Source organism: Scyliorhinus canicula, chromosome 20, assembly GCF_902713615.1.
Source record: "Scyliorhinus canicula chromosome 20, sScyCan1.1, whole genome shotgun sequence".
Lineage (NCBI taxonomy): Eukaryota > Metazoa > Chordata > Chondrichthyes > Carcharhiniformes > Scyliorhinidae > Scyliorhinus > Scyliorhinus canicula.
Window position 1 is genome coordinate 8652763 of NC_052165.1, and position 17047 is coordinate 8669809.

Here is a 17047-nt window from a genome sequence, read left to right on the forward strand (position 1 = left end):
AGACCCCTTATGGCATCGGGGGGGGGGAGAGGGGGGGGGGGGGGGGGGCGCAAAGGAGCTGCTAGTGTTTATGGAGCAGATGGGGGAAATGGACCCATGGAGATTCAGATACCCGAGGGAGGAGGAGTTTTCCTTCTTTTGATGGCTAGAATGTGGAATTCCTAATGTCGAACTGTTGTTGAAGCTGGGTTTATAAATTCATCAAAAGGAAACCAAGCAGTTTCTTGCAGAAGAATATCGAAGAACACGGCAAGAGAATGGGAATGGAATTAACTAGGCGGCTTATGGAAAACATACTGGCTTAATAAATCCAATGGACAGGTGGCCTGTTTGTTTTTTTAGAAGAACCTTGTAGATTCTTGCAGATCAATTAAGAAGTTTTTGTTTGCTTTTTCAATAGATTCAGAATGCTGTTCTTTTTGTTCCTTTACAAGTGTGACATAAATATTTGCATTAGACTGCATATGATATCTCAAGTTTGATGGTCAGGAAATACACTTGCAGACTTTTTTTTAAACCTTCCTGATAAGCACATTTGCTGAAACAATTTATACATCTCAGTTACTAGCAAAACAAATCTTTCTCTTATGTATTTGAAATCTGCTTGTTAGATTTGAATGATATAATCTCAATCCCAGTAAACCAAAGACGTTTTTTGCAGTAAATGTTGCCACAGTCCCAGGTGACCATTGGCTCTGAACTTCGAACTCTTGGTCTGTAGTCCTGTAGGCAACAGCACCTCAAGCACAAATCTGGAGTTCTTGATTAATAAGGGAATTAATAACGGGATCAGGGGTTATGGGGAGAAGGCAGGAGAATGGGGATGAGAAACATATCAGCCATGGTTGAATGGCAGAGCAGACTCAATGGGTCGAATGGCCTAAATCTGCTCCTATATATTATGGTCTTATAGCTATCGCACTTAGGTCACCAAAAAGTTATGGATACATTCCGTTGCCAGTCGGTATGAATCAGTTTCAAGCGCACAGCATCACTGAACAATTTTCCCACTTGTTACTCACATTATAGTTCACAATGCTCAGCATGGATACTTAGCTCTTCTTGTCAAAACGGACAAGTGCACGGAGATGAAGAGAGACACCAATCAGCAATACCCACTTAGTCCTAGAAACCCTAAGTGCAGAAGGAGGTCATTCAGCCCATCGAGCCTACACCAACTTCACCTGCACTATCCCATTAACCCCTTAATCTAACCTAGATACCTTTATGGAGACTAAGGGGCAATTTAGCATGGCCAATTCACCTAGCCTGTACATCTTTGGCCTGTGGGGGGAAATTGGAGGACCCAGAAGAAACCCACGCACACACAGGGAGAACATGCAAACTCCACCCAGTGACCCAAGGCTGTAATTGAACCCGGGTCCCTGGCATTGTGAGGCAGCAGTCCTAACCAATGTGCCACCATGCCGCGAAGTAATCGTTGTTCTCAAGCTATGTAAACATTGCAAAATTCAGCAGACCACAAGTACCTGTGTTAGCATTGGTCAACCTAAATGTCATCCACTAAACTTTGAAGTTTTGAAAAAATATATAAATACATATATAATCAATGTATTAAAGAACACCAAATAGGAAAGATATCCCAACTACTAATGCAAATCCACCTCCAGTGCCTGAATGGACAAGGAAGAAAACCAAATATTTTGCTTTTACATAATTTAATAGAAAAACATTGAAGTCAAAGCAGGAGAGCATGAGACAGAGATAAGGGCACAGGGCTAGATCACTCACTCCCACTTCATTTTGGCTGTTCAGATTTTATTCTATCTGGTATTCATGCCTTCAAAATGCACTACTATTTATCAGCTGTTATGCTTGATAATTTGCTGTGTTTTGTTTTACAATTCACTGTGTCTAGCTTGGTACCATTTGTAAATTTGGACATGCGTGTGTAGCTTCCCAAATCAGATCATATACAGATACGTGAAAAAAGCTCACCTCCCACCCTACAAAAAACAATCCCCGAGAACATAATTTGTTGCTGCCCACAATTTCTCACAGTGCACCCAGAGGATGTCTAGAAGTATTCATCAACAAGGCTTTGGCGTACAGGAAAAGAAAGGGCTCAATCAATTCTTCTTCTTCTTTCAGTTTTGCAGGTCCAAATGCGACAAGTTACAGTCAGATGAGGATTCTGCGGCAGTAGGTTGAAAACCACATACAATTTTATTCAGGAAGAGAGAGAGTGCGCGAGAACACGAGAGCGAGGGGGTCACCTTTCGTTCTCAGCTTATTCCCTCACAAAACTGACTCCAAAGCCAGCAGGTTCAAAATTTAAAGGCTGGCTCTGCAATTTGATTTCCAGCAAGTCACTAGCCTTTGCTTTTAAGTGTTTTTCCCCATCAATTAAAGTGATTTTAGTTCAAACCAAACAATCGATCTTCCTCACGTACCGTGAACGTCAGGCGATTTATTTGAAGGCAGCAGGCTTGTGCATAGTCCAAGGTGACATTTAAAAAAAGCTCCAGGTCAGCATTCAAGTGTCCAGATGATGCAATGTCTTTCCAGCATGGTAGCACAGTGGGTAGCACTGTTGCTTCACAGATCCAGGGACCCAGGTTAAATTCCCGGCTTGGGTCACTATCTGTGCGGAGTCTGCACATTCTCCCTGTGTCTGCGTGGGTTTCCTCCGGGTGCTCCGGTTTCCTCCCACAGGCCACAAAAGACATGCTGTTGGGTGAATTGGACATTCTGAATTCTCCCTCTGTATATCCAAAGGGGCGCCAGAATGCGGCGACTAGGGGATTTTCGCAGTAGCTTCATTGCAGTATTGATGTAAGCCTTCTTGTGACAACAAAGATTATTATATCTTTAAAATATTTTTTTTTAAAGATTTGATTTTCCTGACCCACTCACATGGACAAATACAGGTTGAGTATCCCTTATTTGAAATTCCGAAATTCAAAAAGCTCTGAAATCTGAACTATTCAGTGTTGGCTGTTCCTCGCACTGTGACCCATTTCTGTGGCCAAACACACGTGTGTGTGTGTGTTCGTTATGTGCGTGTCCTTCAAATTGACGGCACACGTTTGTTGCACAGAAAGAGTTGAACCCGGTACCGGATTCCCTGTTGGGAGGGACCCTGCGTCCCCCACTCAGACACGGCACTGACCGACGACTCTGAGCAGCGTCCAAGGATCTTTGCAGCTTGGTACTCCAAAATTCAAAAAATTCCGGAATCCAACCCACTCTTGGCCCAGAGCATTTCGAATAAGAGATAGCTACTCAACCTGTAATAACTACATTGCCTGTGAAGCAATTTGGGAGGTCCTTGAGGACATTGCTGGTGCGGTTCTTTCTTTGTGTTTGCACATTACTAGGTTACAGATTTTTCATTAGTGCTGTGTTTAGTGTTGTTGATGTTTGACAGTAATTTCATTTTGTTCTGCCCAAATATTCCTTAATTGTGTATGTTCTATGGCTTAGAAACTGTGCTTAGGGAATTGTCAATGAGTAACTTTTGAATTAATATACAATCATGGAAATACCAGTTTTAGGACCTTGATCAGACATTGTCCAAACATAGTTTATGTGTAACACTTGTAGCTGTGCTTTCCAGCAGATTTGAAGCTAGGTCCTGAAAGAAATAGGTGAACACACACTCCAGTGTACACGCATTCTACAACTAATTACTCCAGCACTAGTACTGTTAAATTCAAATGCACTTAATGCTTCTTTCTACTGTAGATTATCTTCAATCTTGCTCAAAGCACTCTAAAGACATTTCATTAATCATAGCTGCTTTGCAAATGAAATCTAAAACAACATTTTCAGTGTAATAATAAAAGTGCCCTGTGTTCTTACTTCCTTAGCGAGATATATTTTCTTCAAAGTCCTCAAACATAAATATTCCTTTCGGAATCACTCTTAAAAATGTGACAGCTAGTTATTCTCCCGGGGAAAACAGCCCTCAAACCATTGTTGCTGGCTGAATAAGAACTTTCACCGCCTCAGAAAGCTATTCAACACCGAGCCAAACTCTGACAGTATAAGCAAAGGCTGCCTGCTTCCACATGCATACCAGCCATTTCCTCCCCTACCTCAAATCTATTGGCCACTGATATCCTCAGCCATACCTCCGTCAACCTCCTCTAACTGGTCTCACATCTTACTCCACCACCACCACTCCTAGCACTGGTCCCCACCCCACCGCAAAGATAACTTGCTGTCTTCATCCCAACCTGCACCAAATTCATATTCACTATCTTGCTGCACACATGCCCCATACTTGAAAGAGGACATATTGACCTGGTAGAGAGTACAGTGTAAATTTAGCAGAATGATACCTGGATTACACAGATTAAATTACACAGAAAGATTACACAAACTAAGGCTGCAAACCTGGGATTTGGAAGCTTAAAGCGGTGTGTGGGGGGGGTGTGGAGGACTTGTGGAAGGAGTCCCGAAGGTCAGCCCAAAGATGTGCAGGTTAGGTAGATTGGCCATGATAAATTGCCCTTAGTGTCCAAAATTGCCCTGAGTGTTGGGTGGGGTTACGGGGATAGGGTGGAGGTGTTGACCTTGGGTAGGGTGCTCTTTCCAAGAGCCGGTGCAGACTCGATGGGCCGAATGGCCTCCTTCTGCACTGTAAATTCTATGAAACTGGAGCACCCAGAGGGAACCCTCGCAGACACGGGGAATAACAACTTTAGGATTTTTTAAATAAAAATATTTATTGAAAAAGAACAATTTCAGCACACAAGATTAAAGTTTTTTTTATACATAAGATTAAAGTTAACCAGTATTACAGAACAAACACCACCATCCTCCCAAAAAAGAAACACTTGGTCAAACACACAAGCAAAAGCTCCCTTACAGATTTTAACTTATAAAATTCCAGAAATATTACCCAAACAAAGAACTGTCTTTACTTTAATAAAGGTATACCACATGGATCCTCAAACACTTCCACTCTGATGAGGAAAACCAAAAGGTTCAGAACCAAACTGCGTTCAGAAAAACAAAGATTTTTCTGGTTTGAAACTGGATGACTGCTTCAGATTCAAAGGTTTCACACCTTCCGACCAGTGAACTGGTCTTCAAAGAAAAAAGAACAGTACAGCTCATGAACAGGCCCTTTGGCCCTCCAATCTTGAGCTGATCACATGCCCTAACTAGACCAACCGCCTGTATCTTTCAATACCCCATCTGTTCATGTGTCGATCTAGATAAGTCTTAAAGGTCGCTAACGTATCTGCCTCAACCACCTCACTTGGCAGTGCATTCCAGGCCACCACCACCCTCTGTGTAAAAAAACTTTCCCCACATATCTCCACTGAACCTATCCCCCCTCACCTTGAATTTGTGCCCCCTTGTAATTGCCATTTCCGCCCTGGGAAAAGGCCTCCAACTCTTCATCCTATTTATCCCCTCATAATTTTATAAACTTCTATCAGGTCGCCCCTCAGCCTCCGTCTTTCTCGGAAGGACAATCCCAGTTTCTTCCATCTCTCCTCATAACTAATATCCTTCATACCAAGCAACATCCTGGTAAACCTTTTCTGTACTCTGTCCAAAGCCTCCATGTCCTTCTGGTAGTGTGGTAACCAAAATTGGACAAGTATTCCAAATGTGGCCCAACTAATGTTCTATATAATTTGCGAACTTCAGGGCATTTCCCCACACAGCCATCAAACCTAAACATCTTTCCTTAAGAGCTGCTTTCTCTTTCATCTCAAATTCCCATTGTCCTCAAATGCCTCTTTGAACTCAACTTCTCCAAATATATAAATATTTGTTTTCCTATTGCCTCTGCTTTTGGGTCAATAAAATTCCCCAGTTTACCTATAAAACTTTTGTAACTTGTAAAGATTCCTGGTAACCTCTAAACGCCCTTTGAAATTCAACAGCTGAAAAGCCAAGTCACCACTTATCTTATAATTCATATTTTAGATCCAACCTATTTACTTAGTAATTAGAAATAGCTTTACAGATAATAGTTACTTTAACTTACTCCCTACATGTACCACAATATATCCCAATTAAGCAAACCAATATAGTTTGAATACTACCTGGAAAGTTAACAATAAGGTTTACTTGTTTTTCTGTGTGCAGAGCACTTGGGAGAGAACCTTTCAGGAGACAACTGAAAGACACTTCTTGCCACACTGATATTCTATGGCAAACTGAAACTACAGACAGACCTGGCTCCTCCCCTTAATTATATAATCTTTAGCTAAAGCAAAAGGCATTATTCTGTCTCCTCCCACAAGATGTCCCATACCTGGTTAGCCAGGACCAAATATAATATCTCTCAAATTATCTACACCCCTAGGACCTACAAGCCAAAACAACATTCCATTAGCCACCTATCTGTAAATAAACAAATGCTTCTCAAATCTATCAGCAGAACATTCCCCTGCAAAAATCAAGGATTACCTTTTTTACGACACCTTAGACACATCTTTAGCAGGCATACTGGCTGTATGCATCTTTAAAAAAAGGGTGTAACATTACTGCAACAAATAATATAAAATACACCAATTTCTCACCTTCGTCACAACTTCTACCCAAAAATTTGGAACTCAAATACGAAATTGTTCATCTTACATCAGAAATTGATAAGATTTTGTTATCCAGAAGGATGTAGACAAAGGCAGGTTAGGTCACATGATCCCACTGAATGGTGGAATAGGTTCGAGGGGCCCACTCCAGTTCCTATGATCATTTGAGTTAAATACATGGGTTGCCTTCAAGGAGATAGGGTATGGGGGCAACACTGGAATACAATCATCAGTAATTTACTATCCAATGTTCAAGAGATTACCTTTAAAGCTACAGAACCCAACTACAAACAATATCTGAAAAATATAAAACGATTAATGCTTTTATAGTTAATTGAGAAAATACATCAAAAATAAAGAACTTGAAAAATTATGACAGAAGGGCTGAGCTCATTTAATTTAAATCCCCTGCATTTGCTGTATTTATTATGGCAAACAGACATTTTATGATGCAATTTCTCTGATTTTGCTCCAATTACAAGGTCTGAGGGTCTGTAACAGGAAGATACATGTTTCTCTTACCCAGTACTATAAATCAAACTACTTTTGCTCATTTGTCTGTGCTTCATCTGATAATTTCAATCTGAAAATCCTACACACTGACAGCTTTCTTCCCCGATATTTACAAACAAATTTGCAAAGCTCGATTCCTGAAGTACAATTATATCTACTATAGCATTTGTCCAAATACGCATCTAAATTTCAACTCACGATCCAATTAAAATGCACCTGTTAGTTTATTTGATTTTGTGGCCTAGCATGAATATCGACACACCTCCAATGTTCAAAAAAAAACTTGTGACTGAAAGCTTCCTACAGTAACTGGTCTATTTAGCATTACATCAACACCTCAAATTCAATCAGTCCTTGAAACTTCAATGGAGACAATAAACCAAGCCATTGCTTTGAATTCAAAAGCCCTTTCAAATTAAGCCACAATCATGTTCTAGTTGGTTCACTGTTTTTAAGCTGGGTGAGCTACAAAATGTCGCATGAAAATCAACTAGGTTAATAATTGTCTTGCAATAAAAACAGATGTGCCGGAAAAATCAGCAGGTCTGGCAGCATCTGTGCATAGAGAAACAGAGCTAATGTTGAGTTCAATATGACTTCTTTGGAACGGAGTTTCAAAATCTTTGATTTAGATTTATTGTCATGTGTACTGAGGGACAGTGAAAAATATTGTTCTGCATGCAATCTCGGCAGATCATTCCATACATGAAAAATATAGGACATATAATGATACACAATACAAATACATAGACACCGGCATCAGGTGAAGCATACGGAGTGTAGTGCTACAACTGCAGAGAAGATGCTGAGATAGAGCAGTTCAGTCCACAAGAGGGTCATTCAGGAGTCTGGTAACAGCAGGGAAGAAGCTGTTTTTGAATCTGCTGGTGCGTGTTCTCAGACTTTTGTATCTCCTTCCTGATGGAACAGGTTGGAAGAGAGAATAACCCAGGTGGGAGGGCTCTTTGATTATGCTGCCCACTTTCTCAAGGCAGCGGGAGGTGTTGACAGAGTCAATGGATGGGAGGTGCGTTTACATGATGGACTGGGCTGTGCTCACGACTCTGTAGTTTCTTACGGTCTTGGGTCGAGCAGTTGCCATACCGGGCTGTGATGCAGCCAGATAAGATGCTTTCTATGGTGCATCTGTAAAAATTGGTAAGAGTCAATGTGGACATGCTGAATTTCATTAATATCCGGAGGAAGTATAGATGCTGTTGTTTTTTCTTGGTCGTGGCGTCGACATGGGTGGACCAGGTTGGTGATGTTTACACCTAGGAATTGAAGCTGTCAACATTCTCCACCACGGCACTATTGATGCAGACAGGAGCGTATACGACACTTCACTTCCTGAAGCCGATGACGAGCTTCTTAGTTTTGCCAACATGGAGGAAGAGATTGCTGTCATTGCACCATACCACTAGGTTCCCGATCTCCCTCCTGCACTCTGACTCATCATTGTTTGTGATCCAACCCACTACGGTCGTCTCATCAGCAAAAATGAGTTAAGATAAAAAATTTCTGTGACAGGAAGGGCCTGTTTTAAATGTTAGTTTACAACATCTGCAGAGAGGGTTCTGCAAACAGATTAGATTTTAATAGTTAAACACGTAACATGTTGTAATGTTGGGTACTTACCCAAATGAATGGCAAATGAATTAATAATAATAATTAATTAATCATTGTGAACAAATACACATTCCCTTGACAAATAAAAACTCCACTAGAAAAGTAGTACAATCAAAGCTAACTAGGGAAGTTAAGGATTGTAGATTAAAAGTTTTCAATTGGCAAAAATATTAGTATGGAGGACTTGTAAAGAAATCAGTATATAACGATCAAGAAGGTGGTAAAGAGGAAAGAAAAGAAAATAAGAGCAAAGTGGCATAGTGGCTAGCACTGCTGTCTCAAAGCGCCAGGGACCAAGGTTCAGTTCCAATCTTGGGTGACTGTGGAGTTTGCACATTCTCCCCAAGTCTGCATGGGTTTCCACCGGGTGCTCCGGTTTCCCCCCACAGTCCAAAGATGTGTAGGTTAGGTGGATTGGCCATGCTAAATTGTCCCTTAGTGTCCAAAGGTAGGTGGGGTTACGGGTTGCAGGTGGGGCGGGGAAGTGAGCCTAAGCAGGGTGTTCTTTCGGAGGGTTGGTGCAGACTCAGTGGGCCGAATAGCCTCCTTCTGCACTGTAGGGATTCTGTGATAAGCAAGAAATATAAAGACAGGGACCACCAGTTTTTCCAACCATGTAAAAAAAAAGAGATTAGCAAAAGGGAGAAATGATAATGGCAAACAAGGAAACGGCAGTGATGTTAAACAAATACTTTGTGTCATAAAGAGCATATCAAAAATTGTGCGGAACCAAGGTTCTGGTGAGAGTGAGGAACTTAAAAGTAATAAGAAAAGTGCTTCAGAAATTAATAGGACTAAAAGTCAATAAACCCCCAGGTCCCGATGACCTTCGGCCTAAGGTTTCAGAAGGATGGATGCATTCGTTTTGATCTTACACAATTCCCTAGATTCAGGAATGTTTCTTGTGGATTGGAAGGTAAGAGAGAAAGTGGGGAACTATACATCAGCCTGACATTAGTAGGACAGATGCTAGAAACTATTAAAGGCCTGATAACCGAGCACTTGGAAAATGACAAAGGCCAGGATTTTGCAGTCAGTGGTAAAACAAGTGTGATTGCACTGACCTCGAAGAAAGCAGTCCACAAAGATTTCTTCCCTGATGGCAGTTTAAATCTGACACTAAATCATGGGATGTCTAAGTGTCTGACAGCGGTGGTGTCAGCAAGCAGGTAAGAAGCCAATTACATTGAAATATTCACACAGTAAACCAGGAAATACAAAGCCAGGGAGATCGCCCTTCATTCTTAATTAAAATTTTCAGATAGCAAATAAAAAAGACGACATAAAGGGCTGTTCCTGTTCAAAGTCACAGAAAAGGGCTCTTTTTACCCAGATCCGGGTGGAATTTTGATGAAAAGGCATACATGAATGTTAGAGGAGCAGTTTACCCCTGGAATGGTATGTCTTCTGATCACCCAGCAGAAAACAGTGAGAGGTTTGGCTGGAAAGTTGAAACAGTCTTGTGCTTCAGTCTCTTCCAGCATGCAGGCGGGGGAGGGGCAAGCCGGAAGGCCCCAGATGAAATGAATGAAAATCACTTCTTGTCACACGTAGGCTTCAAATGAAGTTACTGTGAAAAGCCCCTAGTCGCCACATTCCGGCGCCTGTTCGGGGAGGCTGTTACGGGAATTGAACCGTGCTGCTGGCCTGCCTTGTTCTGCTTTCAAAGCCAGCGATTTAGCCCTGTGCTAAACAGCCCCTGTTTTGATACAGGAACTGATGACTTTTATCAAGGTGGAATTCCATAAACAGAGGAAAGAAATGCATGAGGATCATGCAAAGGCCATTGCAGAAGCTGTGGCACCCCTGAAGAATACTTTGGAGCGGATGGAGAGGTGTTTGGGGGTGCAGGGGTCACAGATTCGGGAGATTGAAGGAGTGATCTCGGACCACAGTGATTGTGTGGTGGCTCTGGAGGCAGAGGTGGGACTCCTTAGACCTTTGTAAAACACTGAGGGCAAAGGTTGAGGAGCAGGAGAATACCTCGAAAAGACAGAACCTGCGAATAGTGGGCCTGCCTGAAGGAGTGGAAGGTGCGGGTGTCACGAGGTACGTCTCGAGGATGCTGGCAGGACTGATTGCAGAAGGGGTGCTAGATAAGGCACCTGAGGTGGACCGAGCGCATAGGTCTCTGAGGCAAAAGCCTAGAGCTGGGGAGCCGTCGCGGACGGTGATCGTGAGACTCCATAAATTTGTGGAGGAAGAGAAAATTCTATGGTGGGCCAGGGAGAAACGTAGCTGCAACTGGGAGGGAAATAACGTCCGGATTTATCAGGACATCGGAGCCGAGTTGGCAAAACGGCGGGTAGGTTTCAACAAGGCTATGGGAGTGAAACCCACGCAGACACAGGGAGAATGTGCAAACTCCACACAGTGACCCAATGCGGGGATCAAACACAGGTCCTCAGCGCCGTAGGCAGCAGTGCTAACCACGGCACCACCGTGCCTCCCACTACAGAAGATAAGAGCTCCTGGACCAGCACCCCTGTGGTTACACTGACAGGGGCGCTGGTGCAAGACTTTGAAAAGCAATTCGAGACACAGTTTGATAAACAAGGAAAGGTGGTGGAAATCCTGAAAAAGTCAACTGAGGTGCTTGGCTCGAATCTGGAGAACCTGCAAAAAACCTCGGAGACTGTGATGGACCATGGTGAGATGCTGACGGATGTGGCCTTGTCACTGCATAGTGACCAAATACCTTGCTCGAATCTGAGATCCTGCTAGTGAAGGAGAGAAACAAGAACCTGGGGTAACGGGTGAATGACCTGGAGAACAGGTCAAGGCGACAGAACCTCAGAATCGCGGAGTTGCCGGAGAGCTCGAAGCCGACTAAGTATTTTTATACCAGGATGTTTGAACGGAGTTGGCCAAGAAGCACGGACCTTTAATAAGGCCAAGTTAACACTATACAAGAACGGAGTCAGGTTTGGAAGGGTGTACTCAGCGAGGGTGAGAGTTACTTTGGGGTCAGAAGACTGTTTTTTCAATACATCGGAGGAGACGGAGGCTTTTGGCAAGGAGCAAGGGCTTGGATTTAATTAAAAGAGTTTAATGGGGGCAAAGGGGAAGGGTTTGTTTGGGATGTTTCATATTTTGTATATGTTGTATGGTGGGGGATGAGGGGGCCAATGTTGTTGGGGGATATTGGTTCAGGTAATGACCCTTGGTGGGAAGTTAAGCATTGCTAGGGCGTTGGATTTTGTTATCTATTTGCAGCGGGGGCAGGCTAGGGAGCTTTCTTTTTCTTCGATGTACACCCTGGCCGGAGTTATCTCACTGGCAATAAAGCTTTAGCTAGTGAACGAGCACAAGGTGAGGGAGGGTGCTTGTAGGTTGACGGATCAATTTAGATGGGGTTCAATGGGTCTGGCATTTTTGTTGGGAGGGTGCTGGGGGGGGGGGGGGGGGGATTTTTTCTCTGGTTGGCAATTTGCAGGGTTATTGGTTGGGGGGGGGGGGGGGAATAGAGATCTGACAGTGCCCAAAGGTTTTTCTATGACTTGCCTTGAGGGCAAGGTTACTGGCCACTTTAGTTGGACCTTGGGCCCAGACATTTGGCGTTAAGAACTGGATACTCCTTCTTGGTGCAAATGCCTGACGCTGGTTTGGGGTAAGAAGCCCCCAATTAGACTTGTCACCTGGATGCAAGGGGTTTAGGGAGCCCAGTGAAAAGGTTGAGTTTTTTTTCGCACGTGAAGAATTTAAGGACTGACGTGGTGCTTTTGCAGGAGACCCACTTGCGGGTGAGGAACCAGATCAGGCTCCGGAGGGGGTGGATGAGCCAGGCATTTATTCAGGCTTTGACGGTCGAGCCCAGGGGATGACAATTTTAATTAATGGGTCCGTTTTGTGGCAGACAAGGCTGTGGCAGATCAGGGTGGTAGGTACGTGATGGTCACTGGCAGGCAAGTTAGTGAGACTGGTAAATGTTTATGCCCCGAATTAGTGTGACGTTGCATTTATAAGGAAGTTATTGGCCTCAATACCAGACCTGGACACGCAGATTTAAATTGTGTGTTAGACCCAAGACTTCTAAACCAAAATCATTGGCCCCTTCAAGGATAGCGAAGGCACTGATGCCGTTTATGGAGTAGCACTCGGCTATAGTCATGTATATTATATATATCTTTTTTTATATAATCGTTATTGTCACAAGTAGGCTTACATTAGCATTGCAATGAAATTACTATGAAAAGCCCCTAATTGCCACACTCTGGCGCCTGTTCGGGTACACGGAGGGAGAATTCAGAATGTCTAATTCACCTAATGGCACATCTTTCGGGGCTTGTAGGAAGAAACCGGAGCACCAGAGGAAACCCATTTCAGACCATTCTCCTAATTTGGTGGACTTCGTATTGGAAGTAGGACCGGATCAGCACCCGGTGTGGAGGCTGGATATGGGGTTATTGGCAGACATGGGCATATATTAAAAGCGGGGCGAACCATCCTCTGTCCTTGGCAGACAAAGTCCAGTCATAGATCATAGAATTTACAGTGCAGAAGGAGGTCATTCGGCCCATCGAGTCTGCACCGGCTCCTGGAAAGAGCACCCTACCCAAGGTTAACACCTCCACCCTATCCCCATAACCCCACCCAACACTAAGGGACACTAAGGGCAATTTAGCATGGCCAATCCACCTAACCTGCACATCTTTGGATTGTGGGAGGAAACCGGAGCACCCGGAGGAAACCCACGCACACACGGGGAGGATGTGCAGACTCCGCACAGACAGTGACCCAAGCCGGAATCGAACCTGGGACCCTGGAGCTGTGAAGCGATTGTGCTATCCACAATGCTACCGTGCTGCCCACTCATCGATTGCCCACACAGTCGATTAAGATCAACATTTTTCCATGGTTTTTGTTCCTTTTTCACTGTCTTTCTGTTTTCCTCTCTTAATCCTTCTTTGGGAAGGTCGATAAGATGATATTATCCTTTCTATGGGCGAGCAATAATCCAAGGACTCATAGGGTAGTCCTTCAAAGAGCCGGGGGGGGGGGGGGGGGGGGGGGGGGAGAAGCTAACGCTGAGAAGCTGTTAGGTTGGTGTAGCGACCTAGGGTCTACTTTGGTGCAGATAGAGGCGAGATCGTGCAAGGGATCTGGTCTGGAGCATTGGTGATACTTCGCTCCCGCTCTCACCAACAAAATACGCTTCACGTCCAGTGGTTGATTCCACTCTACAGGCAATTTAGACTACATTTCAAACTTTGGTAATTGTCGAAGCTGGCCCCCATAAAATTAGACTACATTTCTGATTGAGACGGGGAGATTGGACGCCACGTTTGGGGAGCTGAAGAAGGAGACCCAAAAACTTACAAGCTTGAGACAAGACCAGAACATGTGTGTGTGGTTGGCCGGACCCCCAAACAGTGTGAGGAGGGAGGGGACTGAAGAGATTAGGAGACCTGTTTCAGGAGGGGCAGTTTGCTAGTCTAGAGGAATTGACTGTGAAGTTTAGGCTCTCAGGCTCCGACACATTCAGATATCCACGTTTGGAATTTTATACGACGTACCTTCCTGGCGCCAGAAAGGGTCCTTTTACTCGCAGGGTCGGAGGGGGGTAGCACATCCAGCATTTATAGGTGGACTTCTGGCAGAAGATTCGGCTTCAGGGGAAGGGGTAAAGGCTGGGTGGGAGGAGGAGCTGGGGCCCATAATTGATGATGAGCTGTGAAATGAGGCCCATTGCAAGGTGAACATCATGTGCGAGGCTGTTTTTGATCAGCTTAAAGTGATGTTTAGGGCACACCTGAACAAGTCTAGGAGGAGTCCTTTCTTTTCAGAAGTGTATGACATGTTCCGGGGGTCCGGTCAACCACACACACATATTCTGGTCTTGTCCCAAGCCTGTGAGCTTTTGGGTCTCCTTCTTTAGCAGCATGTCGGCGATTCTGAACTGGAGCCCTGCCTGTGCTGGACTCGCCAGGGCTGCACACAGGTGCAGGAGAAGATGTTCTTGCCTTCGCCTCGTTGATTTCCCAGAGGTGTGTTCTGCTGGGGTGGAGGTCTGCATCGCCACAAGAGCACCTCAGTACGGTTGGGAGACGTGATGGAGTTTTGTACCTATTGAAGGTCAGGTACACCGTGAGGGGTTTGGTCAAGGGATTCTACCGGAGATGACCTTTTATAATATACGTTAAGGAATTGGTCACTTTAGTTCCCAACCTCAAAGATTCAGCCAAGTTACCAGTTGCACTTCCAAATCCTTCTCACAAGCTCATCCCGGGAGCCACAGAGGCTTCCCATTTGGAGGTTTGCAGAACTGTTCCAATGTCCACCAGTACTCCGCCTCAGAGAGGAGAGACAAATGTTGCTCATAGACCAAATGTTTTTTTCCTCCTGGCACACAGAACAAGCATTCTGTTTATTACACCACAATCAATCCAGATTTCACAACTAAAAGTACGTTTGTGATATTTTCCCAATCAGACAGTAGATGAGTAAGCAACAAGGGGGTTTCATGGGCCCCTCTACCACTCACAACGGCAGAACCAACTCCTTTGACCTTCAGGTGCATACCTTTCTCCTGCTGTCCTGGGGTAAGTTTAAAATTTCAGGCATTTTTGAGAATCGATCCGCATCGCTGCTTGCGACCTTAATAGTATGAGTCAGAAAAATCACACAGCAACTGACACTGGTTCGGCCAATTGGACAAAAACTCCAAAACAGTTCAACCTCCTGGAGCAAGCCACCCATTTCACCACACACACACACAAGATTAGTAGCAATCAAGAGGAAAACTACTTGACAGACAATTTGGAAACGCTCATAAACTGACTCACTTTGAAGCAAAACATTACAGCATTTCAAATGGGTGGACAAATATCTGCTGAGAAAGGAAAGCTGAAGGGGGTGGGTCTGAAAGATCACAAAACAAATCAAAAGATAGAGAACAAAGGCTGGGCAAAAATTAGTGCACAAAAGTAAGGTGCTTGGGGGTGCTGTTGTTTATATCGCAGCAACGGGAGCGTTAACAGGCTGGAATATAACTGAATGGCAGCCAGGGAGTAAACAAGATTAGAAATCACTGACCTGCACAGAGCCGGCCCCAAAGGGGCTCAGCGAGTAGGGGGCCCGGCTAAGTTGCTCACCAAGTCCATCCCCTGGCTGTGTCTGTCTGGCTGGGCTGGGCTGGGCTGGGCTGGGCTGGGCTGGGCTGGGCTGGGCTGGGCTGGGCTGGGCTGGGCCGGGCCTCCCTCACTCACTCTGTCTCCCCTCACTCCTACCCTCCCTCACTCCTACCCTCCCTCACTCCTACCCTCCCTCACTCCTACCCACCCACACTCACTCTGTTTCTCCTCACCCCTACCCTCCCTCACTACTACCCTCCCTCACTACTACCCTCCCTCACTCAGTCTCTCCTCACTCCTACCCTACCCTCACTCCTACCCTACCCTCACTCCTACCCACCCTCACTCCTACCCACCCTCACTCCTACCCACCCTCACTCCTACCCACCCTCACTCCTACCTACCCTCACTCACTCACTCTGTCTCTCCTCACTCCTACCCTCCCTCACTCCTACCTACCCTCACTCCTACCTACCCTCACTCACTCTGTCTCTCCTCACTCCTACCTACCCTCCCCCCCCCCCCCCCCCCCCCCCCCCCCATCTCTTCACATATTTTTTTTTACCTTCCCGATATTTCTTGCGCAGTTTCCGATGGACATTCTTCACCACCCCGGAGAGTTTCTCCTGCTCCCTCTTCCTGGCCCCTTCAGAGGCGAGCGCCGGCTCTGCGGCCGCCCGCTGGGCCAGCCGGACACCGTGCCATCCACCGACCTCCTCCATGCTGGCTGGCGAGCGATCGGCCCTCCCCGGCGTCCTCGGTCTCCGGCTCGGCGGCGTTCGGCAATGTCCGGCGGTGCTCGGCTCCGGGGCCCCGCCCAACCGCCGCCGCCCAGCCCATTGGCTGCTGCGCGGGAGGCGGGTCGGCCCAGTTCAGGAGGTCAAGCGGGAGGCGCGCACGCGCACTGCCATTGGGCCTGCTCCCCGGGGAGGCGCAGCTGGATTTGGCTGGGTATCCGCTGCCGGCAACCCTGAGGAAGGCCGCTGCCCGCCGCCCGCCGAAAGGTGCTTCTGGATTTTAGAATGGGCACGTCGGAACAGTAATTAAGAGGCCCGCCAGCAGTTTGCCTGTGCAGCTTCAACATCATTGACCCAAGCTGCATGAGGCAACCAACGCCATCAGAGGCTGGCTAAGGTGCGGCACAGTGGTTAGCACCACTGCCTCACATCACTAGCTACCCGGGCTCGATTCCCACCTCGGCTTGCTGTCTGTGCGGAGTCTGCACGTTCTCCCCGTGTGTGCGTGGGTTTCCTCCGGGTGCTCCATTTTCCCCCCACAGTCCAAAGGTGTGCGGGTTAGGTGGACTAA

At 45.7% G+C, this 17047-nt stretch overlaps 1 protein-coding gene across 1 annotated transcript in view; it reads right to left on the minus strand.

Moving 5' to 3' along the window:
- bmt2 (base methyltransferase of 25S rRNA 2 homolog) overlaps positions 1-16521 on the minus strand; it is a 141039-nt gene extending 124518 nt beyond the window's left edge. Inside the window, exon 1 of the mRNA XM_038779983.1 lies at positions 16305-16521. Within this exon, the coding sequence (XP_038635911.1) occupies positions 16305-16461 (157 nt within the window). The 5' untranslated portion in view covers positions 16462-16521. The remainder of the gene's footprint in view (positions 1-16304) is intronic.
- Between the last annotated feature and the right edge of the window lie 526 nt (positions 16522-17047).